Genomic DNA, 26,856 nt, shown 5'->3' with positions numbered 1-26,856 from the left:
CTCTGGATAGATTGGAAGAGAGCATCCACCAACGAAGAGACTGTGTCAGAGCAGGAGTGACCTTGATGTGTCAAGATAGAGGGTCGGAAACCTGCGTCCATTGAGATGCCAGGGTCCACTGAGGAATTCTGAGGTGAAGTCTGGCAAAAGGAGTCACGTGTACTGTAGAGGCTATGTGGCCCAGAAGGATGTTCTGGAGGAACTTGGTGGAATTAAAGAGAGTATCCCTCCCTTACGATGGAAAGGACCCAGAGGCCGGTGGTAATAGTCATCCATCGATGGTAAAAATGATGGAAACTACCTCCGATAGGGGGAAAAATGGGGAAAGGCAGAATGACTGACGTTTTCTCTCCAGAAGACAGTCAAAAAGGCTGAGGAGCCTTGAGCACAGCAGGTGGTTGAGGCTTCTGTTGCTTCTGGGGATGCTGTCTCTTGACAGGCTGACGAGTGGCAGGAGCCTGTTTTGGTGGAAAACGCCGTTGGTAAATCAGAGGCGGGCGTGAAGGACGAGGAGGAGCAGGCTTAGGGTTAGGATGGAGAATAGACTGGAAAGACTTCTCGTGGTCCGAAAGCTTCTTGGTTGCTAACTCTATGGACTCATCAAAGAGGTCAGTGCCAGCACAAGGGACATTAGCCAGCTGGTCCTGTAGCTTGGGGTCCATGTCGATGGTCCTGAGCCACGCCAGGCGTCGCATGGCCACCGAGCAAGCAGTAGCCCGAGCAGACAGCTCAAAGGCATCATATGAGAACTGAAGCAATTGTAGCCGAAGTTGGGACAAAGAGGCCAGAACTTCCTGGAATTCAAAATGTGCCCGAGGATCAAAGTAGGTCTTGAACTTGGGGAGGATGGACAGAAAAAACTCGAAATATGTAATGAAATGAAAATTATAGTTGAGGACTCTGCAGGTCATCATGGAGTTCTGGTAAATTTGACGACCAAATCTGTCCATCGTCTTGCCCTCTCTGCCGGTGGAACAGTGGCATATACTTGAGAAGGGTGAGACCTCTTCAACGAAGATTCCACGAGAAAGGATTGATGGGATAGTTGAGCACCATCAAACCTCTTATGATGAACCGTCCGGTATCTGGAGTCCAATTTCCCCGGAACAGCTGGGATGGAATAGGGGGTTTCCAGACATCAAACAAAGGTCTGATCCAGTAGCTTATGAAGAGGAAGCTTGAGGGATTCAGCAGGAGGTTGAGGGAGAAGCATGGTCTTGAGGTACTCCTTGGAAAATTTGGACCCAGTGTCCAGTTGAATGTCCAAATCAGCTGCCATCTGACGCAAAAAGGAAGAAAAAGACAGTTGGTCAGCCAAATCCGGACCTCGAGAGGGACTCGAGGACGTCGAGGCTTCTGGATCCAATGAGGATGGGGATCTGGATGGGAAAAAAGACCCCACTGTGTCCTTGAGATCTGGTAGTGGAGGAGGCAAAGTAGCCGGTGGGCAATACTGAAGAAAAGGCTGCTTCCGATGAGGCGAGGCATGCCTGGATGAGTGCTTCGAACAATGTCTCGATCGATGATTCGAGCTGTGTCTCGAAGCAGGCCTCGACAAACGAGGTGAATGCGTCTTCGCGACCTCTGTTTTGGTATCACCAAAATCTTTAACCAATTTTTCTAAATCGTCTCCGAATAACAAACGACCCCTGAAAGGAAGCCTCACCAGTCTAAGCTTGGAAGCCACATCAGCCGCCCAGATCTGTGAGAAACAGAAAGAGACATTTGTTTCGCTGAAGCGCGAATAATATCATAGAGGGCGTCCACCAAATAAGCTAGACCCGTCTCCATCATTTGATCTGCCATACGTTGAGCCCATTGCAAACAAACCCGCGCCGCATATGAACTGCACACCGCCGCTTGCAGGGTAACCGCCGCTACTTCAAAAGACAGCTTAAGAGAAGACTCAATCTTCCTATCCTGAATGTCTTTGAGTGCTATACCTCCCTCAACCGGCAAACACCCCTATCTACCTGAAGAGAATAATCTCAACAAAAGAATAAAAATATGCCAGCCAGAATCCAGGAGCTAGTGGAAAAGCGACCATCACCTGCTGGGAGATAGAGAATACTGGAGATAGAGAGAGAGTGCCAACCAATAGGATCACCTGTTAATCAGTTCTCTATCTCTGCCTGCTGGTAGATGTGTGCTATCCCACTTGTCTCTGGATTCATTTGCTGCTGTTGCTGAGGAATAGCGTATCAAAACCCTCTCTCTAGAAAATATATACAAAAAAATACTGTGTCCTTAGCACAAGCAAACAAGTAAATATCCTTTAGTAGATATCCTCCTAGGGTCAGTGGAAGGCCATGAATGATGATTCTGGATCGGGGTAGGGAAAGACGTGAATGTGACTGTGTGAAAGAGGTGACAGACCCACCTATATGTTTGCATATGGTCCAACTATCTTAAATCACATTTTAAATAAAATAACAATAATAACTTTACTTTTATATATCGCAATAGCACAAACAGTTCAGAGCAGTTTACAGAGGAAGAGACTGTATACAGACAGCGATATTACAAAAAAACTTTCAAAATTACATTAGCATGGTAAGATTAATCAAATTTTTCCTGGAAGTGTTTTAGAAGTACATCAAAGCAGAAGTGGAGTCAGAGAAATTTATCAAAGAGATAAGCTTTGATTGACTTCCTAAAAGTTTGGTAAGAAAGTGCGTTTAAGATAAAGTTGGTTAAATATTTATTTCATTTGCCTACTTGGAATTATAATGTTCTATCGAGGAATCTCTTGTAGATACAGCCCTTCAAGGATGGGAAAGCGAATAAGTAGGCACTACATGTACAATATATATCTAAAAGGTTTGACAGTAACTTAATCAAAACGCAACGCTTCAAAACCCAAGCCTAACTGTATTTTCTAAACCCAAGATAATAAGTTTAAATGCTTTGGCGGTACTGGTCTTTTAGGGGGCTGTCCTGCTATTGATGAAGTTCTATTTCCTGATTTCATTGTAATGTTTGTTCTTTATTTTACTGTAAACTGCTCGGTTGGCTCTGGCATTTCAGGCAGTATATTATAAACTGTAAACTGGTCCAGTAAGGGAGAGGGAAACCTGATAAACAGATTTGTCTACACCTCCATCACACAAACAATTCAGAGGAAAGTCCTACATGTTTCAGAAATCGGAAGTTTGAGAATATGCTGCTCCTCCAAGATAATGAACGCCAACATGGTTCAGATTCCTAAAGACTTTCTTTGACACAACAGTGATAAGCAGTCAAGTGTGGATTCCAAGAGAAACATCATGTTTGGTAGGAAGTTAATTTTATCAGTCTGGTTGGGATTCTTATACTTTTGGTAAATGTTTCACATTTCTGGACGAACATTCATTCATTTAAGTTACCTCATTTAGGCCTGGAATCATTAATGTCCTGTGATAAACAATTCTACAGAAACAAATCCATAATTATTCCTATCTCATGTTGTCACCTCTATAAAGATCTGAAACCAGTTCAACAAAGCTTACTTGTTTCTCAAGTAAAAACGTATCCTGCAGACTAGTTAGGGTTTTTTTCTTAATGAAAGACCCATAAAACTACAAATCATTTTGTGAATTACTGGCATCAAAATGAGTCCATTAGAAGCAAGAAATTTCATCTATGCCTGCAGGGAAAAAAAAAATCACTTCCACCAGAGAGCTGGAACAAAGGGAAGAGGGCAGATCAGGATAAAACACCTTTTTCCACTTGCAAATATGTTATCGGCACAAAAGTCATATGCTTTAATTTTTAAAATATTGAAACAAAGAAAAAAATCCCACAGCAAGGGAACATGAGTGTGCACTGACATGCAAGTTTGATATCTGGTAAATGTATTTTTGATTTTGTTTTAAGGGGGATGGGATCAGACTTTAAAAACCATGGAGAATGTAAGCAAACACTTGTGGTTTTGGAAATGTTAGTTTCCACGGCAACCATCGTGGTCTTCTTTATATAGCTCTATAAGCAGATGGTAAAGAATGGTCATGTTCCTTTCTCTGCCAGCATATTGCTAAAAAGGGCAGCATGCTTATATCTGATCCACTGGACGTCTTACTTAACTCAGGGATATATTATAACTAGCAAGACAGACAAGTAGGATTAACCAACCACCACTTTCTTCATTTTCCATTTTTAAAAACAAATATATGAACACTGAAGTTATTGTGCTCTCTACCCAGTCAATAGTCGTCTTTGGCAAGGCTTGCCACCAATGTTTCCCCACTACTTGCCATGCAGGGCACGTAACCACAAATATGAATGTGCCTGGGAGAAAACAAATTCACGAAAATTAAGTTAAAAAAAAAAAAAAGAAAAAGAAGCTTGACACCTTTATTCCCATAAAATATGATTACTTCTGTTTCTTTTATACACATAAGCTCTCATCTCCTTTCCAGCTAATCAGGGAAGTTCCATTTTAGTACTCAATGCTGAAAGTTAGCAGAGCTCAGCAAAAAGTTAGTCTCTAATCATCAGAATAATGCAATCCATATAGCGGTTTACAGTGGGTTTCCTTTTGCTAATCCTGGAAGGATTACGCACATACGTAAAAAGCTGGTGCTCTGTTTTCAAAGCATACAGTAGAAATTAATGTACAGAAATTGGATCAAATCACAGAACTCTTAACATGACAAAAAAGGCTGGAGGGAGGGGATAGATAGAGATGTTTAAATTAGAGGTATGCATGGGAACGGGTACCATAGGAATCCACTCCACCCGATCCCATAGGGGTTGCTGCAGTAATGCCAGCCTGCACGGAGTAGGACTGGGAGTTTGCACTCACCAGTCATCAGGCATGTGTACATGGTGACTGGCGATTGGTAAGTGTGATCTCTAGCCAAAACCCCTGATGCAGCTTTTGCTGGCTTCCTCCATTTTCCTTTGCTTCCAGGACCGGGACTAAGTAAGCCAGCTGAGATGGTGGTGAGATCAGTGGACTCGGCGAAGCATTTGCACATAGCAGCCGGGGAGGAGGCAATGGCCACTGGAGAAGACGGACAAGTAGAGAGACAGAGTTCAAGTTCAATTTATTTAATATGCTGCAAATATAAAACAAAAATGTTAAAATCTAAGCGGTTTATAATACAATACAAGACAAACTTACATTTAAAGGGGGAAAACAATATGGTAAATTACAATAAGAATTGCAAGGAAAATAACGAAAGAGAAAAAAATAAAATAGGGCTGACAACGTGCAAATCCTCTTGAGGGGGAAGGGGAGCAGCTGTGGGATTTGATTGGAGACTACTGTAACCTGTGTTTTCAGTTATCTATGAAACTGATAGGAAGTAGAAAAAATTATACAGTAGAATCCTGGTTAACCGGCATTCAACTAAACGGCATTCTCAACCAACCGGCAAAATAAATCTCTCCTCCCCCTCCCGCCGCTGCTACACAACACTCCAAACTCCCACCCGAAGTCACCAGGGCTGTGGAGTCGGTTATACTGAGTCCTTTATACTGAATCAACTCGATTATTGTAACATCGCCTACTTGGCACTCCCCCAGAAGTATATGCGGCGATTGCAACTAGTTCAAAATGCAGCGGTTAGACTACTTTGTGGACTGAAGAAGTTTGATCACGTGACACCTTCCTATCGACTTTTACACTGGCTGCCGATGGAGGCACGTGTCAAATTCAAGTTTGGTTGTTTTTACTTCAAGGTACTTTATGGCTTAGCCCCTAAATACATAACAGACCTTTACTCTTTCACAACCAACAGACACAAGCGAAGCTCACACCCGAACTTTGTTTCTCCACCGGTTAGAGGTTGTAAATTTAAAAGTCATCACCAACATCTTTTCGCACATCAAGCAGCATTATGGGGTAAAGACCTTGAACAATTGCTCGTGCCTACTACCTATGGGGAATTCAGGAAACGCCTAAAAACACATCTGTTCCTGAAATACTTAGGAAACCAACCTATACAATCCTAGTCCTCAACAAACGATCGCTAGAACTATCAATCACTAAGTCTGTACTTTGTTTATTCCATTCAATCTGTAACATTTCTAATCATTGTAAACCAAAATAGAACTTCACGGTCCTGCGGTATATAAACTGTTATTATTATTATTATTAGATAAATCCTTCGATAGATAAATCCAACTCCTCAGTTTCTGGTACCCACGACTCTGACTCCTTGACTCCGACTCCACAGCCCTGTACCCAACACTCCAAACTCCCGCCTGAAGCCACCAGCACTGCTACTCAATACTTCAAACTCCCAACTGTTATTATTATTATTATTATTAGATAAATCCTTCGATTATTAGATAAATCCAACTCCTCAGTTTCTGGTACCCACGACTCTGACTCCAGGTACCCAACATTGTCTCCGACTCCTTGACTCCGACTCCACAGCCCTGTACCCAACACTCCAAACTCCCGCCTGAAGCTACCGGCACTGCTACTCAATACTTCAAACTCCCAACCCCAAGGCCACCGGCACTGCTACCCAACATCCCCTGGTATGAGTCCCAAAGTGACAAATTAGGTCAAGAACTTCTTGAGTGGAAGGTGACAGAGGGTAGTGGTCAATGAACGCATTAGCATTTAGCACGTGCTAAATCAGCTAGCACGTCTTAGTAAAAGACCCCCCCATATTTATTTATTATACATACTGTGTGTGCACCTCTTCTGTCCTCCAGACCTTGTTCCATTCCCCAACCAACATCTCCAGGAGTCCAACTTTTCTTTCTCTCTCCTTCACCCCTATTGGCAACATGTCTCCCTCTCTCTTCCTCCTCTGTTATGATTGTACATCTCCCTGTTCTTCCTCAGGGTCTTTCCTCTTCTGTCTGCACCTTCCATAGTTCAACATCAACCCCCCTCTCTTCTGCCTTCCCTTTGTTTCAGGTGTCTCCTTCTTTCTATCTTCCTTCTGCTAACATTTTGAGTCCATCCCACCGGGGCCCTCATGATGGGCACAGTCTTACCTCCGCTGCTTCCCGCACACAGTGACTGTCAGGACCTCGGATCTCTTGATTGCAACTGTCCTCATCTCCGTTCTTCCCTGTAGGCCTATCATAGGAAACGAAGACGGGAAATTGACTGAGTTACAGCACCACAAACATGGAATTCTCTCCCACTTTATTTAAGGGAGGAAAGAAACCTCGACAAATTCAAAAGCCAACTTAAAAGTTTTCTTTTTATAGACGCTTTTAATCCTTAATTGAATTGCTATTTACTCTGTACAACTCCCTTTTACTTCAGTCAGCTACATATTTATTTTGTTTTCCCATCCATTCTGTGTATTTACCCTTATTTACCCCTTCTTTCCTATTATAAATTGTATTTCTTCCCCCTCTTTCCCAATGTTTCCTGTCCAGATTTGTCTGGTTTGTTTTAAATTGATTTTAATATTTTATTATATTATTGTTAATTTTTATTATGTATTTTCTGTAAATGTAAATCGCTTAGTAGTTACGATAGGCGATTAATCAAATATTGAATAAACCTTGAAACCTTGAAGAGGTATACAGGCAGATTGATAGGCTCAAGAGCGATAAATCCCCGGAATCAGATGGCATCCATTCGAGGGTAATCAAGGGACTGAAAGGGATTATAGCTGAACTGCTTCAACTAATAGCCAATCTGTCGATCAAATCGGGCAGGATTCTGGAAGACTGGAGAGTGGCGAATGTTACGCCGATCTTCAAGAAAGGTTCGAGGGGAGATCCGGGAAACTATAGGCCGGTGAGTCTGACCTCGGTACCGGGAAAGATGGTAGAGGCGCTGATAAAGGATCGCATCGTTGACCACCTTGACGGACACAATCTGATGAGAACCAGCCAGCATGGCTTCAGCAAAGGAAGATCTTGCTTGACGAACTTGCTGCACTTTTTCGAGGGAGTTAACAGGCAGATAGACAAAGGTGACCCGGTCGACATTGAATATCTGGATTTTCAGAAGGTGATTTGACAAGGTCCCGCATGAACAACTACTTCAAAAAATTGCAAGCCATGGGATTGAGGGTGAAATACACATGTGGATCAAAACTGGTTGGCAGATAGAAAGCAAAGAGTGGGGGTAAACGGACAATACTCGGACTGGAAAAGCGTCACCAGTGGAGTGCCGCAGGGTTCAGTGCTTGGGCCCGTGCTCTTCAATATGTTTATAAACGACCTGGAAATTGGAACGACAAGCGAGGTGATTAAATTTGCAGATGATACGAAGTTATTCAGAGTAGTAAAGATGCAGGAGGATTGCGAAGACCTGCAACAGGAAATAAACACGCTCGAGAAATGGGCTGTGACATGGCAAATGAAGTTTAACGTGGACAAGTGTAAGGTGATGTATGTTGGTAACAAAAATCTTATACACAAATACAGTATGTCTGGTGCAGTACTCGGAGAGACACCCCAGGAAAGAGACTTGGGAGTACTGGTCGATAAGTCGATGAAGCCATCCGTGCAATGCACAGCAGCGGTGAAAAGGGCAAACAGAATGCTAGGAATGATTACGAAGGGGATCACAAACAGATCGGAGAAGGTTATCATGCCGCTGTACCGGGCCATGGTATGCCCCCACCTGGAATACTGCGTCCAGCACTGGTCGCTGTACTTGAAGGACACAGTACTACTCAAAAGGGTCCAAAGAAGAGCGACTAAAATGGTTAAGGGGCTGGAGGAATTGTCATACAGTGAGAGATTGGAGAAACTGGGCCTCTTCTCCCTTGAAAAGAGGAGACTGAGAGGGGACATGATTGAAACCTTCAAGATAATGAAGGGAATAGACTTACTAGATAAAGACAGGTTGTTCACCCTCTCCAAGGTAGGGAGAATAAGAAGGCACTCTCTAAAGTTAAAGGGGGTAGATTCCGTACAAACGTAAGGAAGTTCTTCTTCACCCAGAGAGTGATGGAAAACTGGAACGCTCTTCCGGAGGCTGTCGTAGGGGAAAACACCCTCCAGGGATTCAAGACAAAGTTAGACAAGTTCCTGAAGAACTAGAACGTATGCAGGCAGGGCTGGTCTTGGTTAGGGTGCTGGTCTTTGACCTGGGGACAACCGCGTGAGCGGACTGCTGGGCACGATGGACCACTGGTCTGACCCAGCAGCGGCAATTCTTATGTTCTTATAATTACGGCAGCCTACGTCAGGAGCGGGACCGCGGCAGAGGGAACGTGCTACAGAGGTCAATGCCAGCCTGCTACGTTTGCTCTGCAGGCTGCTGTAATTAACTTTCAACTGTGATAGGTCCAGAGGGAAGAACGGAGGGTGCTGAGGGGGAAGCATGTTATCTGAGCTTAGAGCGCCCGGCTAAAAGATGCTAAAGATGTTAGGTAGAACACTGGCTCAGCGATCTACCGGCATTGCCTTTGCGATCGACTGGTAGATCGCGATCGACGTTTTGGGCACCCCTGCTCTAGGGTGTACATATTCAGGGCTTCCAGTCTCTCCTCATACGTCTTTTGGTGCAACCTTCTACCATTTTCGTTGCCCTCCTCTAGACCACTTCAAGTCTTCTTATGTCCTTCACCAGTTACGGTCTCCAAAATTGAATACAATACTCCAAGTGGTGCCACACCAACAACCTGTACAGGGGCATCAACACCTTCTTTCTTCTACTGGTTAAGCCTCTCTTTATGCAGCCCAGCATCCTTCTAGCAACAGCCACCGCTTTGTCACACATTTCTTCGCCTTAAGATCTTCGGACACTATCACCCCAAGGTCCCTCTCCCACTCCGTGCATATCAGCCTCTCACCATATTACGGCTCCTTCGATTATTAATCCCCAAATGCATTACTCTACATTTCTTTGCATTGAATTTTAGTTGCCAGATATTAGTCCATTCCTCTAACTTTTGCAGATCCTTTTTCATGTTTTCCACTCCCTCCCTTACAGATCTTGGTATCATCTACAAAAAGGCAAACCTTTCTTTCTAACCCTTCAGCAATGTCACTCATTTTCTCTTCTCTGGAAAAGATTTGGTTCTATATTAATACCTTTCAAGTATTTAAACATCTGTATCATATCTCTTCCAGAGTATACAGTATATATTTAGGTCTTCCAGTCTCTTCTCGTACTTCTTTTGGTTCATACCCCTTACCATTTTCATTGCCTTCCTCTGGACCGCTTCAAGTTTTTTTTATATCCTTCACCAGATACGGCCTCCAAAACTGAACACAATACTCCAAATGTGGCCTTCACCAAGGACCTATACATGGGCATCAACACCTCCCTTCGTTTGCTGGTTATTCCTCTTTCTATACAGCCTAGCTTCCTTCTGGCTACAACCACTGCCTTATCACACTGTTTAGATGACTTTAGATCTCCAGACAAAATCACCCCCAGGTCCCTCTCTCCATCTGTGCTTATCAGCCTCTTACCTCCCAGCACATACGGTTCCCTCAGATTTCTATCCTCAAATGCATCACTCTGTACTTCATTGCATTGAATCTTAGTTGCTAGATGCTAGACCATTCTTCTAACTTTTGTAGATCCTTTTTCATGTTTTCCTCTGCCTCCAGGGTATCCACTCAGTTATAAATCTTGGTAGCAATCTGTTAAATAAGCGGGTTCAGAAGTAACTGGGGTTCAGAAGTAACCAGGGTTCAGCTTTTATATTTCACCTCTACTTTCAATCATAAGAATAAAAAACTCCTTCCTCCCAACTTTTGTTTCCTAAATTCATTTATATTTACTCATCTCTAAAAAGTTTCTTCCATACAGCCTCCTCTTTTGGGATAATCTTTCCACACAAGTTTAAATTATCTTCATAGCATTTCTCAATTATTTAGATGATCTTAAGGTGGCCAAACAGGTGGAAAAGGTGACGGCGAAAGCTAGAAGGATGCTAGGGTACATAGGGAGAGGAATGTATGTTACTATGAACTAGTTTTTAGCCATTGTGTCTGATTAGGTGGAGAAGGGAGGGGCTCTGTTTTACTTCGAAGGTTAATTGCATTATCTTTGGGACATTGCTGTGAACAAGGCTGTCTGTGAACTTCAATAAGATAAGTTGCTCAACATTTCATATTCTGCTAATTTCACTGGTTTTCAGCATTATATCTGCTTAATTTCTCTTCTCCTACCTGTTTCTTATTTTAAAAAAACAAAAAAGCAGAAAAAAATAAACCCTTCTCTTTCCTCTGTTAAATCTTATTTCCTCTTCCTCTTCATAGGAATAAGGGTAAGACTTATAGTCCCACCATATATAGAGACCCATATAATCAGGACTACTCAAATCAAGTCACTTCACAACCAATCAAGATGACCTTTATTCTATGCAATCACTGTGGCGCTTTAATTCCAAGACATACTATTTGGAGGCTTAAGGCTTGCCCCATCTGTCTTCAACTTGCTAGTATTAAGGAGGAGCTCTGCAAACTTAAACAGGAATTGAATACAATTAAAGAAGCTTCCATCACTCCACAAAATCATACCAACTTACCACCTCTACCTCAAAGAATAAAACAGCCCAGGAATAAATGGGTCACAGTAGGCTCAGGAAGACTGCAACATGTAACACAGAAACATCCACCTTCACTAATATTACCTCTACAGAATTCCTTCGCTCCACTAGTGCACTGCGATACTCAAGAAAACAGAAGGGAGGTGGGGATGGAACCAATGAAGGTAACTCAAGAGAGCAAGCACACCCTAAGCACAAATAAAAAGGCCAAAAATAGAAAACTATTACTGTTGGGGGATTCCATCATCAGAGGCATTAACCTTGGAACACAAGGCGAGGAGACCAAAATAGTGAAATGTCTTCCAGGATCCTCAGCTACCAGGAATTCCAGGCAAATACAGACTATAATGAAGGAAGAAACTAAGGATTTTAACACTGATGTTGTCATCCATCTGGGAACAAATGACCTGGCCAACAACTCCACACTTGCAGCACAGAAAGCTTTTCGGGAGCTTGGTGAGGGCGTGAAACCTTTTGTAAAGACTTTAGCTTTTTCTGAAATACTGCCTGCATATGGAAAGGGGGAGCAAAGAGTGAAAAACACAGAGGACTTTAATAGATGGCTCAAAGCCTGGTGTCATCAAGAAGGCTTCAGGTACATAGGAGGATGGGGAAATACATGGAAGGACAAGAAGCTATATTGCACTGATGGGCTACATATTACTACAGCAGGAAAAAGAAATCTTGCAGAGAAATTTAGACAATATTTTTCTAGGCATTTAAACTAGAAGGTGGGGGTGGTGTAAGTACAAAGAACAATTATAGAGACCACCCCCAGCAAAAGAAAAGATATGATAGTAGTAAAGACTGCAACACAAGCAATATCAGCAACTCATTTCTTAGTATTACAACAGAAAGTGAAACGAAACAAAAATCCATACGAAAAAGGAGATTATCGCTGAAAAATAGCTGGAAAGCGATGACCACAAATGCTCGCAGTCTAAGCAACAAAGTTCATGATCTGCAAGCCCTGATGTTAGAGGCAGATCTAGATATTGTCGCTATCACAGAGACATGGTTCAGTGAATCACATGCATGGGATGCAAACATACCGGGATATAATCTTTTTAGGAAGGACAGAGATGGTCATAAAGGTGGAGGAGTAGCTCTCTATGTAAAGATCAATATCCAAGCGACCGAAATGCAAGGGACCTGGGGAGAGGAAGAAGCGATATGGATTGCTCTGAAAAGAGAAGATGGAACTTCTATCTACGTGGGTGTAGTCTACAGACCTCCGACTCAATCGCAGCAAATTGATAAGGATCTGATTGTGGATATCCAAAACTTTGGAAGAAAAGAGGAGGTTCTGCTGTTGGGAGATTTCAACCTGCCGGATGCGGACTGGAATGTTCCGTCTGCGGAATCGGAAAGAAGTAGAGAGATTGTGGATGCCTTTCAAGAGGCTCTGCTCAGACAAATGGTGACGGAACCCACAAGGGAAAAAGCGATATTGGATCTGGTCCTCACAAATGGAGAGAGTATCTCTAATGTTCAAGTGGGTGCTCACCTGGGTAGTAGCGATCATCAAACGGTTTGGTTTGATATAACGGCTAAAGTGGAGAGCGGCCGCACGATACTTAAAGTCCTAGATTTCAAACGTACGGACTTTAATGCTATGGGAGAGTACCTGAAGAAAGAGCTGTTAGGATGGGAGGACATAAGAGAAGTGGAAAGACAGTGGTCTAAGCTGAAAGGAGCGATAAAAATGGCTACGGACCTTTATGTGAAGAAAATCAATAAAAACAAGAGAAAAAGGAAGCCGATATGGTTCTCCAACCTAGTGGCTGAGAAAATAAAGGCGAAAGAGTTGGCGTTCGTGAAATATAAAAAAAACCAAGACGAGGAGAGCAGAAAGGACTACAGAGTGAAACTGAAAGAAGCCAAGAGAGAGATTTGTCTGGCGGAAGAACAAATGGCTAAAAATGTAAAAAAGGGAGACAAAAATTTTTTCAGATATATTAGTGAAAGGAGGAAGATGAAAAAAGGAATTGCTAGGCTAAAAGATGCTGGGAACCAATATGTGGAAAGTGATGTGGAGAAAGCGAATGTGCTAAACAAATACTTCTGTTCTGTGTTCACAGAAGAAAATCCTGGAGAAGGACCGAGATTGTCTAGCAAAGTTACACGGGAAAATGGAGTAGATTCTGCGCTGTTCACGGAGGAGGGTGTTTATGAGCAACTTGAAAAACTGAAGGTGGACAAAGCGATGGGACCAGACGGGATCCATCCCAGGATACTAAGGGAGCTCAGAGAGGTTCTGGCGAGTCCTATTAAAGACTTGTTCAACAAATCTCTGGAGACGGGAGTGATTCCTGGGGATTGGAGGAGAGCGGATGTGGTCCCTATTCATAAAAGTGGTCACAGGGATGAAGCAGGAAACTACAGGCCGGTGAGCCTCACTTCAGTTGTTGGAAAAATAATGGAAGTTTTGCTGAAAGAAAGGATTGTGTACTTCCTTGAATCTAATGGGTTACAGGATCCGAGGCAACATGGCTTTACAAAAGGTAAATCGTGCCAAACGAACCTGATTGAATTTTTTGATTGGGTGACCAGAGAGTTGGGTCGAGGACATATGCTAGATGTAATTTACTTGGATTTCAACAAAGCCTTTGATACAGTTCCTCATAGGAGGCTGTTGAACAAACTTGAAGGGCTGAAGTTAGGACCCAAAGTGGTGAACTGGGTCAGAAACTGGCTGTCGGACAGACGTCAAAGGGTGGTGGTTAATGGAAGTCGTTCGAAGGAAGGAAAGGTGAGTAGTGGAGTCCCTCAGGGATCAGTGCTGGGGCCAATCCTGTTCAATATGTTTGTGAGTGACATTGCTGAAGGGATAGAAGGAAAAGTGTGCCTTTTTGCAGATGATACCAAGATTTGTAACAGAGTAGACACCGAAGAGGGAGTGGAAAAGATGAAAGAGGATCTGCAAAAGTTAGAGGAATGGCCTAATGTCTGGCAACTAAAATTCAATGCAAAGAAATGCAGAGTAATGCATTTGGGGATTAATAATAGGAAGGAACCGTATATGCTGGGAGGAGAGAAACTGATATGCACGGACGGGGAGAGGGACCTTGGGGTGATAGTGTCCGAAGATCTAAAGGTGAAAAAACAGTGTGACAAGGCAGTGGCTGCTGCCAGAAGGATTCTGGGCTGTATAAAGAGAGGCGTAGTCAGTAGAAGGAAGAAGGTGTTGATGCCCCTGTACAGGTCATCAGTAAGGCCCCACTTGGAATACTGTGTTCAATTTTGGAGACCGTATCTGGCGAAGGACGTAAGAAGACTTGAGGCGGTCCAGAGGAGGGCGACGAAAATGATAGGAGGCTTGCGCCAGAAGACGTATGAGGAGAGACTGGAAGCCCTGAATATGTATACCCTAGAGGAAAGGAGAGACAGGGGAGATATGATTCAGACGTTCAAATACTTGAAGGGTATTAACGTAGAACAAAATCTTTTTCAGAGAAAGGAAAATGGTAAAACCAGAGGACATAATTTGAGGTTGAGGGGTGGTAGATTCAAGAACAATGTTAGGAAATTCTACTTTACGGAGAGGGTGGTAGATGCCTGGAATGCGCTCCCGAGAGAGGTGGTAGAGAGTAAAACTGAAGCGTGGGATGAACACAAAGAGTCTAGAATCAAAAAATAAGATTAAATATTGAACTAAGGCCAGTACTGGGCAGACTTGAATGGTTTGTGTCTGTATATGGCCGTTTGTTGGAGGATGGGCTGGGGAGGGCTTCAATGGCTGGGAGGGTATAGATGGGCTGGAGTAAGTCTTAACAGAGATTTCGGCAGTTGGAACCCAAGCTCAGTACCGGGTAAAGCTTTGGATTCTTGCCCAGAAATAGCTAAGAAGAAAAAATTAAAAAATTTAAATTGAATCAGGTGGGCAGACTGGATGGACCATTCGGGTCTTTATCTGCCATCATCTACTATGTATGTTACTATGTATGAATGGCCAATAGGAAAAAGTAGGTATTGATGCCCCTGTATAAGACTCTGATGAGACCTCATTTACCCCCTCTTTTACTAAGCCTAACGGCATGGGCCAGTGCAATAAATGCTCCAACGCCTATAGGAATTGAATGTGCACTGGAGTATTTGCTGGGCAGCATTCAGCTGCACAGCTTTGTAAAAGAGGATCTTAGAATACTATCTATAATTCTGGAGACTGTACCTTAAAAAAGATATAAACAGGATGGAGTCTATCCAGTGGAAAGCAACTGAAATGGTCGGTGATCTACATCATAAGGCATAAGGGGACAGACTCAAAGATCTCAATAAGCTCATACTTTGGAGGAAAGGCAGGAGAGGGTAGATATGATAGAGACATTTAAATACCCACATGCATAAATACATACGAGGCAGGTTTTTTTTTCAATGGATAGGAAACTCCAGAGTGAGAGGGCATAGGATGAAGTTAAGAGATGATAGCCTCAATAATAACTTTATTTTTTTTTTTATATACCGCCAGCTATCTTGCGACTTCTAGGCGGTTTACATTAAAAGAAACTGTGAATACAATGAAGGAAATGTAAATACAGTAAAGAGAAACTTTACGTACAATGAATTAAAGAATATAGCAGTGTATATCTCAATACAATAAAGGGAAATTTTGCATACAATGAATTAAAGAATATCGCCGTATACATCTCGTACAATGGATTAAAGAGTATAGCATTATACATTTGATAATATTAATAATGTTAGTGACAGTTTGTGTGTTGCAAGGCCAGGAAGTGCCAAGCTATTTGCACAGAAGTTGAAATGTTCCGTAAATTGAATAGAGTGTTCATAGTTAGTGGTTAGGGGTTGGGGTTAGTAGTTTGTAAGGTCAGGTATGTGATGATGTTACGAGGGGGGTTGATGTTCCGGTTCGTTGCCTAGGTATTTCAAGAATAGGCAAGTTTTTAGGTGTAACCTAAGGAAATACTTTTTTTTACAGAAAGGGTGGTAGATATGTGGAATAATCTCCCGGTATTTATTTATTCAATTTTCTATACCATTCTTCCAGGGGAGCTCAGAACGGTTTAGATGAATTTATTCAGGTACTCAAATATTTTTCCCTGTCTGTCCGGGTGGGCTACAATCTTTCTAATGTACCTGGGGCAATAGGGGGATTAATGGGAGCTGTCAAAGCTCAAGGTTAACAAAGCAATGGGGCCGGACAACCTGCACCCCAGGGTGCTTAGGGAGCTGAGTGATGTCTTGGCGGAGCCACTGTCCACGCTCTTCAACCTCTCCCTTAGTACAGGCAGCGTCCCGTTGGACTGGAGGACGGCTAACGTCATTCCACTCCACAAGAAGGGCTCTAAGATGGAGACAGCAAACTACAGACCAGTGAGTCTAACATCGATAGTGAGCAAACTAATGGAAACTCTAATCAAACACCAATTAGATAAGATCCTGGATGAAGAGAATTTACGGGATCCCCGACAACATGGATTTACTAAGGGGAGATCATGCCAATCCAACCTGATCAGCTTCTTTGACTGGGTAACGGGGAAGCTGGATATTGGGGAGTCCCTGGACATCGTGTACCTGGACTTTAGCAAAGCATTCGATAGCGTACCACAACGCAGGTTACTGAGCAAGATGAGTTCTATAGGATTAGGTAACACATTGACGAAATGGGTTGGGAGCTGGCTTGGAGGTAGGCTCCAAAGGGTGGTGGTGAACGGCACCCCCTCCGAAATGACGGAAGTGATTAGTGGAGTACCACAGGGCTCAGTCTTGGGCCCAATCCTATTCAACATCTTTATAAGAGACTTGGCAGAAGGGCTTCGAGGTAAAATAACATTATTCGCCGATGACGCCAAACTGAGTAATGTAGTGGGCAAATGCACAACAGACGAAGATTCAGTGCCCGACAACATGATGCACGACCTACTCCTACTGGAGCGATGGTCTAGGACATGGCAACTCAACTTCAATGCCAAAAAATGCAAAGTTATGCACCTGGGCAACCAGAATCCATGCAAGTCTTATACCCTTAATGGCGAGATCCTAGCAAAAACGGTAGCAGAACGAGACTTGGGGGTAATCGTCAGTGAGGACATGAAGTCTGCCAATCAAGTGGAGCAGGCGTCGTCCAAGGCAAGACAAATCATGGGCTGCATACGAAGGGGTTTCGTCAGTCGTAAGGCGGAAGTCATTATGCCATTGTATAGATCCATGGTGAGGCCCCACCTGGAATACTGTGTGCAATTCTGGAGGCCGCATTATCGCAAGGATGTGCTGAGACTGGAGTCGGTGCAAAGAATGGCCACCCGGATGGTCTCGGGACTCAAGGATCTACCATACAAAAAACGGCTTGACAAATTACAGCTATACTCGCTCGAGGAGCGCAGAGAGAGGGGGGACATGATCGAGACGTTCAAGTATCTTACGGGCCGCATCGAGGCGGAGGAAGATATCTTCTTTTTCAAGGGTCCCACGACAACAAGAGGGCATCCGTTGAAAATCAGGGGCGGGAAACTACGAGGTGACACCAGGAAATTCTTTTTCACTGAAAGAGTAGTTGATCGCTGGAATAGTCTTCCACTACAGGTGATTGAGGCCAGCAGCGTGCCTGATTTTAAGGCCAAATGGGATCGGCACATGGGATCTCTTCACAGGGCAAAGGTAGGGGAGGGACATTAAGGTGGGCAGACTAGATGGGCCGTGGGCCCTTATCTGCCATCTATTTCTATGTTTCTATGTAAGTGACTTGCTCAGGATCACAAGGAGTAGCACAAGTTTAAACCCACAATGTCAGAAATGGGCCACAAGGTTTAATGTGGATAAGTGTAAGATGATGCATGTCGGTAACAAAAATCTTATACATGAATTCTTGATGTCTGGTGTGGTACTCGGAGAGACACCCCCCCCCCCCCCAGGAAAGAGACTTGGGAGTAATGGTCGACAAGTCAATGAAGCTGTCCGTGCAGCTGCGAAAAGGGCAAACAGAATGCTAGGAATGATTAAGAAGGGAATCACGAACAGATCAGAGAAGGTTATCATGCCGCTGTGCAAGGCCATGGTATGCCCTCACCTGGAGTACTGCGTCCAGCACTGGTCACCATACATGAAGAAGGACACGATACTACTCGAAAGGGTCCAAAGAGCAACTAAAATGGTTAAGGGGCTGGAGGAGTTGCCGTACAGTGAGAGGTTAAAGAAACTGGGCCTCTTCTCCCTTGAAAAGAGAAGGCTGAGAGGGGACATGATCGAAACATTTAAAATAATGAAAGGAATAGATTTAGTAGATAGAGACAAGTTGTTCACCCTCTCCAAGGTAGAGAGAATGAGAGGATACTCTCTAAAGTTAAAAGGGGATAGATTCCGTACAAACGTAAGGCAGTTCTTCACCCAGAGAGTGGTAGAAAACTGGAATGCTCTTCCGGAATCTGTCATAGGGGAAAACACTCTCCAGGGATTCAAAACAAAGTTAGACAAGTTCCTGCTGAACTAGAACATATGCAGGTAAGCTAGTCTGGTCTTTGACCTAAGGGCCGCTGCGTGAGCAGACTGCTGGGCACGATGGAACACTGGTCTGACCTAGAGAGTTGCGCAGGGACAGAAATCCCACCCATCTCAGCCAGGATCCTCTCCGTCCCCACCCGTCCCCGCCAGGATCCTCTCCGTCCCCACCTGTCCCCGCCAGGATCCTCTCTGTCCCCACCCATCCCCGTCAGGATCCTCTCCATCCCCACCCATCCTCGCAAGGAATTATCTCCATCCCCGCCCGTCCCCATAAAAAGCAGCAATTACTTCTGACAGGATCATCAATTCCACAGTTTCTTTTGTGTTTGCGCTGCTATTTTCCTTGTGGAATCTCTTTGGTGGAACCCTTTTTTTTGTTTTCTGTTCAGTTAATTAACTTATAAACCCCTTCTTTTACTAAGGCTGACGTGTCCATTATATTATATGGATGAACCCTGCTTCCAAAGACTGCTTTGGTGGGAGTCCCGTTGGCTAGAGGGGAGTCCTTGTGGGAGTCCCGTGGGCCTGTGCGGGGTCCCCGTGGGAGTCCCGTGGGTTGGGGGGATTCCCGCGGGACCCCCATGGGACCCGCGGGACCCCCATGGGACCCGCGGGATTCCCGCGATTCCTGTTCCCGTGCAGACCTCTAGTTTGACCAGCAGCGGCAATTCTTATGTTCTTATGTCAGGGTCCTGAGGCTGTAGCTTTAACCTTGGTGGAGACAAAGATTGTGTCTGAATTCTAGAAAGCATGGGATAGGTACCTTGGATCTTTTAGGGAGGACTGGATGGGCCATTTGGTCTTTACCTGCCGTTATGTTTCTAATCTACTGTTCCTGTACAAGGGGGAGTGATGCACAGGCCATACAAAAGGTAAGTGCATATGATATCTTAAGATTCAGCTCACTAATTAATGGACCACCACCATTATCTTTGTCAGATAATGTTGGTGAACCCATGAAAGCTAAAAACTCTGGTAAAGATGCCAGTGCTTGTGCGTGTAAACCAATCTATAGGACAACATGGTTATACTGAAATCACAGCTGTCCTTTCGCATCTAGACCCGACTTGGCTGCTTGTCAGAGCATCTAAATTTGCACTATTCCTATGATACCAAGCTGCTTCTCTGCTGGAGGGATTTTCTCTTTTCTTCATATATAGATACAGTATATGTATTTTTAAACAAAGACAAATTAACCTGATCTATCTTGAATTTTTCTAACCTAAAGAAAACTTCTACTTGGAATCCCATTAGTTTCATTCATTAGAAAAATAGTGTTTAACACCAGGCACAATTTCTACCATATAATTATGTTACTATACAATACAATTTTACTTGTTTAGCGTCTTTCAAATGAAATGTATCCCAAAGTGCTTTCCCATTAGTGAGAGAAATTCAATAAAAACAGTACAAGACAGGGAGAGAATGGAAAAACTGGGAGCACACACAGTAGGGCTGAGTGAAACCCTGAACACCAGAAGGACTAAAATATTAACGGGCAGCAGACTTCTTGGAATTTCAGGCTCAATGCCTGAGCCCCCAAATTGCTTCTGTGGCTTTTTGGGGTCCACCAAAAGATGCAGCTGTTGCTGAGCCTTGGAGAGATTGTGCTGTTCCCAGCACGATCAATTGAGCTAGGGAGACCACCCCTGGCTTGCGTCTGGCAAAAGATTCTACTATCACAGTCCCATTAAGCAGGGAAAGAAATGGACAAAATGGATAAGCAGGGGGTAGACAAAACGAAGAAGAAGAAGAATAGAAAAACAGAGAAAAAGACAAAATGTTAAGACAATAAGAAAAAGGATAAACAGCAGAAATAGGGAGAACTAAAGCAAAACAAGAAAAATAACATAAGAACATAAGAAGTGCCTCTGCTGGGTCAGATCAGAGGTCCATCATGACCAGCAGTCCGCTCACGTGGTGGCCTATCAGGTCCAGGACCTGTATAATCATCCTCTATCTAGACTCTTCTATCCCCTTTTCCTTCAGGAAATTATCTAATCCCTTCTTGAACACCAATACTGTACTCTGTCCTATCACACTCTCTGGAAGCGCATTCCAGGTGTCCACCACCCTTTGGGTGAAAAAGAACTTCCTAGCATTGGTTCTCAATTTGTCCCCTCTTAATGTATTCAATAGAAGAATAAACACATTTTAAAAAGAAAAATGTAAGAACTGATTTTTCCTTAGTTTCTATAAACATGGATTGGCAGCAAAGCTTTCAGAAACTTTTTCATCCTATGGATGAAGGTAATAGAGAAGAATTAAAGGTAAAGGAGAAAAGATGACATGGTAACATAATAAAGGATGGTAGATAAAAGACTGACCCCCCCCTCTTTTACTAAGGTACGCTAACCGATTAGCATGCGCTAAACGCTAACGTTAACATTAAGTGCGCGCTAATCAGTTAGCGCATCTTAGTAAAAGAGGGCCTGAAATGGCCCATCTAGTTTGCTAGTAAAGTGTTGAGGGTTATAAGTGCAACCGAAGCTGGCCGACATTTCTGGTGCCTACCTCGCCAAAGGCGCAATTCTCTACCCGTTGCCGTTGCGTGATTGACATGCAATCAGCGGACTATATTAAGGCAGCTGCTGACAATGGCTCTGGTTACAGAATCTGGACCTCAGGATATAAGTGGAGTATTAATACTTAAATAAAATTACCTCCTATTCCATTCTTTTCTTATTTCCTCAGAAGTCTTTCATGAGGTACTTTGTCAAATGCCTTTTGAAAATCCAGATGCACAATAACAACCAGCTCATCTTTATCCACATGTTTATTCATCCATTTAAAGAAATGTAGTAGATTGGTGAGGCAAGATTTATCTTGACTAAATCTGTGCTGGCTTTGTCATAAGAACATAAGAACTGCTATCTCCGGATCAGACTTTCGGTCCATCAAGTCCAGCGATCCGCATGTGCAGAGGCCCAGCCAGGTGTACACCTGGTGTAATTTTAGTCACCCATATTCCTCTATGTTTCTCGTAAAGAGATGTGCATCTAGTTTGCTTTTAAATCCTAGAACGGTAGATTCCGCAATAACCTCCTCTGGGAGAGCATTCCAGGTGTCCACCACTCGTTATGTGAAGCAGAACTTCCTGATATTTGTCCTGGACTTGTCCCCCCTTAGCTTCAGTCCATGTCCTCTTATCCGTGTCACATTGGACATTGTAAATAATTTTTTTTCATGCTCTATTTTGTCGATTCCTTTCAGTATTTTGAAAGTCTCATTCATATCCCCTCGCAGTCTCATTTTCTCAAGGGAGAACAATCCCAGTCTCTTAAGTCATTCCTCGTATTCCAAGTTCTCCAAACCTTTTATTAGCTTCGTTGTCTCATTAAACTATGCTAATATGTATGCTCTGCCATTTTGTTCTTTATAATAGTATCTACCATTTTGCCCGGCACTGATATCAAGCTCACCAGTCTATAATCTAGACCAGTGTTTCTCAACTTCTTCAAGCCAAGTACCCCCTAAGCCTAACAAATAACAACTGAGTACCCCCACCCAAGCTCTGCCCCAGACCCCAGACCCATAATAATGGTACTAATTGTAATGCAATTTCTTCTATCCATTTTTCATATACAGTACACCCAATATAATCTTATTAATACATAATAGTAACCACAAAATTAAAAAAAAAACAAAGCACACTGTACGCACACAAAATGTTAATTATCATTTATATTTGGGAGGGGTTTCAAGGAGGTCAAGGCAGATGACTAAAATAAGCAATCAGTAACAACTATTGAAAAATAGACAAATATAAAGCAAAATATAGACAGCAGACATAAATTCTCAAAACTGACACATTTTGATCACTTAATTGAAAATAAAATGATTTTTCCTATCTTTATTGTCTGGTGATTTCATGAGTCTCTGGTTGCATTTCCAACATTTCTTTCTTCCTGCCTCCTGCTCGCTTCCTCTCCGGACCTCACTCCCTTCACCCAACCAACATCTCTCTCTGTCCCTCCATGAGTCCAACTTTTCTTCCTCTCTCCTCCACCCCTATTGGCAATGTGTCTCCCTCTCTCTCACTGTCCATCTGTCTTGAGAGATCCAGGTATCTCTCCCAACCCCTCTACAGCCACATCCAACGGGGACGGGGACAAGGCCATCCACCACCCCATGGAGCGGTGAATGGCCTTGTCCCCATAGTTAATAATAATTTATTTCTTATATACCGCTATACCAGAAGTTCGAAGCGGTTTACAACAAAAGTACATACAGTCAGAGGAGAAGCTTCCGCCCACAGATGCACGCCACTGCAGGCAGACTCCGGCGGCTTGAGCAAGTTGCTCTCTAAACTCAAAACGCGCCATGAAGGTAAGGGGGAGGGAGATGCTCGAACCGCGCGAGAGGTGCTGAAGGGCGGTGGGGTGGCGAGAGGGAAGGGTGGTGGGGAAAGGAAAGGAATGCTAAAGGGGGGTGGAGAGGAACAGACGCTGAAAGGAAATGGGAAACAGAGTGGGGAGAAGACGCTGAAAGGAAATGGGGAAGACAGAGTAGGGAGAAGACGCTGAAGGGAAATGAGGAACAGAGAGTGAGGAGAAAACGCTGAAGGGAAATGGGTAACAGATATTTACTTTTAACAATTTTTATATTTGACTACGGAAAAAGCTTCTTTTCTGTATATTGGGTACATAACAATTCTGCACAGGTCCACTGCAATGGGATGTTTCATTGTCTTGCACAACCATCTGTACTGTCCATATGGATCTGTTTGCAAAACCAAAAGGAAGCTTGATCAAAATGCAAAAGCTAATAGCTGCATCTGTATCTTTGAGAGTATCATCCTTTATCAAACACATTTTAGAATATCTCACAAGCAAAACTTCCTTTTTCATAGGTGTTAGAATCCTGTAGATTAACATCCCTCGCCCCATAAACCCTGCCTGAAATGTACAATGTTTACGATTATTCACAAAAGATTATAAATTAAACAGGACATTTATTCGCCCAAGCAACTTTTCTTTGATAACAGATGATTCTTGAAAGGCCTGGCAGCCACCTTGGATCCACAATCTGCTAACCTTTGTGACTCCTGTTGCACATCCAGAAAAGAAGTGAATCTGGGTACCCCATGATGACTGTATACAGACAAACAGCATGTTTTTATTCTTTACAGCCCAATAGAAGTTGGGAAGAACTATACTAAAGGGGTCAAGAATGTCTGTTGATCTGGGGGCAAAATACCTTTCCAAAAATTTTATGGCATAGAATAAAACTTGGCTTGTGGAAACACATAAAAAGATGCATTGAGTTGAAAAATGGGCCAAATCAGATCCACTATCAAGGCTGGATTAATGGGTAGGCCCAGTAGGCACGTGCCTAGGGCCCGAAAATATCAGGTGGCCCCAGGGCCAGCATTAAGGGGGGAGCAAAAAGGGCAGGCCCCCTCCCCCCCACTGCCTGGTGAGGTCTTCTTCCTTCCCTTCTACTCCCTCATTACCCTCTCGCCTGCAAGCAAACTGAACTCAGGCCAAGGGGCTCTACCACTGCGCGCGCTGGTTTCCCTTCGCATCCGAAACAGGAAATGACATCATTCCTATTTTGGAGGAGCAGGGAAGCCAGCGCGCGCCGTGTTAGAGCTCTGCGGCCTGAGATCAGTTCGCTTACAAGCTGTTACTGTGGAGACAGTAGGACGCTTTCCCATCTCCCGCCCACAACCTGTCTTAGTGCCTCTCCGTTGGGGTTACTGGGCAACAGAGATGGGCCCAGACCGGAGAGAGAGCTCGTGGAGGTGGCAGACTGCTCCCCCCCCCTCCCCTCCGAGGGCCACAGCAACCGGCAGGTAACCGCCCAACCTACAAGACTCAAGCAATCAACTTCTAATTAGTCACACTGGATGCTAATTGTTTTGGTACATGAATAATCCTTACAGGAAGGAGAAAAAGAAAATCCAAATGATTAGCATCCAGCATGATGGACCATTCTACAAAGGCAGGGTTTTATGGTCTCTCTTACAAGTGTAGCCAGTATTCAAAGGACCACTGCTAAAGTTCTCTTTTTCCATTTTTTTTACCAGCACTCTAAGGCCAACTCTCTAACTGAGCAGCTGATTTACCCATCACTTGCACATGGAGGGGGAAGGAGACAGATGCCAGACCAGGGACAAGAAAGGAGGGAGGGAGAGAATGGAAGGAGAGAAAATGCCAGATAATGGAGGGGGAGGGAGAGATAGAAGAGGAGAGCAGAGAGATGCCAGGGTATAAGGGAAGGGAAACTAAGGAAACAGAGGGCAAGGAAGGCGAGGAGATGCCAGAGCATGGAGGGGGAGGGAGAGAGAGAAAAGAAGGAAAGGCGAGAGATGCCAGGACATAGGGTTGAGTGGGAAGGAAGGAAAGGAGAAGAGAGAGATGCCAGAACATAAGGGAAGGGGTAGAGACAAAAAATGGAGAGGGGTGAAGCTGAAATAAATCATGTACAAAGGAGAGAAGAGGAACAGGAAAGACAGCTTATTGAAGGGACATATAAAGAGCAGACACTGAGAGAGAGGATATGCTCTTTCATTTCTGGATGGGAAGGGCGAGACAGAGGATGAACAGTAGATGGAAGGGGTAGAGAGAGGGGGATAGATGCTGAATGGAAGTGTGAGGGAGAGGGGGGGACAGGCGCTGAATGGAAGTGTGGGGAGGGGGGCAGACATTGAATGGAAGGGGGGTGACAGAAGGGAGTAGATGCTGGAAGGAAGTGGAAAGGAGAAAGAAAAAAGGGTACATGCTGGATTGGGGGAAGAGGATAGAGTTAGATACTGGAAGGGAAGAGGAAAAGAGGTGGCAAGCTATACACAATGAAAGAGGGAAACTGAGGACTGAATAGTAAGAGAGAATTTAGACAGAGGCAGAAAATAAATTGAGAAGGAAGAACAGGAGGAAAGGAGCAGAGAGAGAGATGCCAGAGCAGGGGGGAAGGGGAGGAGACAGATACCACACCTGGGAGGAGGAAGGAGACAGATACCAGATCTGAGGGGAGGAAAGGAGGAGAGAGAAAGATGCTAAAATCTGCTAAGAGGGAGGGAGAGATGTAAGGGAAGAAGACAGATGCCACACCATGGGGGGAGCGGAGAGAAGTAGATGGATACCACACCAATGAAGGGGGGGAGATGGAAGGGAGAGGCAGATAGTTTCTGGAACTAGCATAGAAAGAGAGCAGATGCCATATGGAAGAGGCAGAGAGAGGACAGACAGTGGATGGAAGGAAGAGAATGATGAGAAGATGAGGAAAGCAGAAACCAGACAACAAAGGTAGAAAAAAAATATCTCTATTTGTTTTATTTATTTTTGCTTTAGGATAAAGTATTATTGTAGCTGTGTACCTAGGGACCCTTGACGAATTAATCCTGCCCTGCCCACTGTGCCAGAGAAATAAGGCTCCCCCCCCCAAAAAAAAAAAAAAAAAAAAAGAACCAATGCATTTCTATGAGGAGGAGATTCATAGTATAGAAACCTATACATAGTGAGGATACAGCAGTCCTTTTGAACTGTCTCTCCCTGTTCTCAGCTCTACATCCCAACACCTCAAACTGCCCCCAGAGCCCAAAACTATCTCCTGCAATTGCCCCACCACACCTAAAACCTACCTCTTGAACTTCCCCCTTCAACTGTCCCACACCCAAAAGGTTCCTCCCCACAACTTTCCAAACCCCCCCCCTAAAATATTCCCACAAACCTTACAAAGTGCTCTGGTCTCCCACACCATTCCCTGGCAATGAACACACACCTTACACAAGGAAAAGAGACAAACACGGGCAATGTAGACAGACGTGTGCATACACGCAAAAGGGCTAGAAAGAATTCTAGGAGCCACACTCTTCATTCTTTCCCCACTTAATCTTTAAATAATTTCTAATTTGGCTGCTAGCTGGATCTATAACAGTATGAACTTTGTTTTACAAATCTAGAGTCAAGTTACAGGATACCACTAAAATTCACTCCAAGAAAAATACAAGAGACAGCACCTCATTCAACAATAC

The 26,856-nt window shown here is 43.8% G+C and overlaps 1 protein-coding gene across 3 annotated transcripts in view; it reads right to left on the bottom strand.

Annotated features, from left to right (window-relative positions):
* Positions 1–26,856, bottom strand: part of PDSS2 (decaprenyl diphosphate synthase subunit 2) — a 349,455-nt gene that overhangs the window by 224,485 nt on the left and 98,114 nt on the right. The window contains exon 2 of one of the 3 annotated variants that reach the window (XM_033939276.1): positions 6,940–7,024. The exons of the other annotated variants lie outside the window; for them this stretch is intronic. Within the exon in view, the coding sequence (XP_033795167.1) occupies positions 6,940–7,004 (65 nt within the window). The 5' untranslated portion in view covers positions 7,005–7,024. The remainder of the gene's footprint in view (positions 1–6,939; positions 7,025–26,856) is intronic. 3 annotated transcript variants of the gene reach the window in all.

The sequence above is a fragment of the Geotrypetes seraphini genome, chromosome 3, assembly GCF_902459505.1.
Source record: "Geotrypetes seraphini chromosome 3, aGeoSer1.1, whole genome shotgun sequence".
NCBI lineage: Eukaryota > Metazoa > Chordata > Amphibia > Gymnophiona > Dermophiidae > Geotrypetes > Geotrypetes seraphini.
Note: the sequence above shows the minus strand (reverse complement) of the source record. Positions and strands in the feature narration are given on the sequence as shown.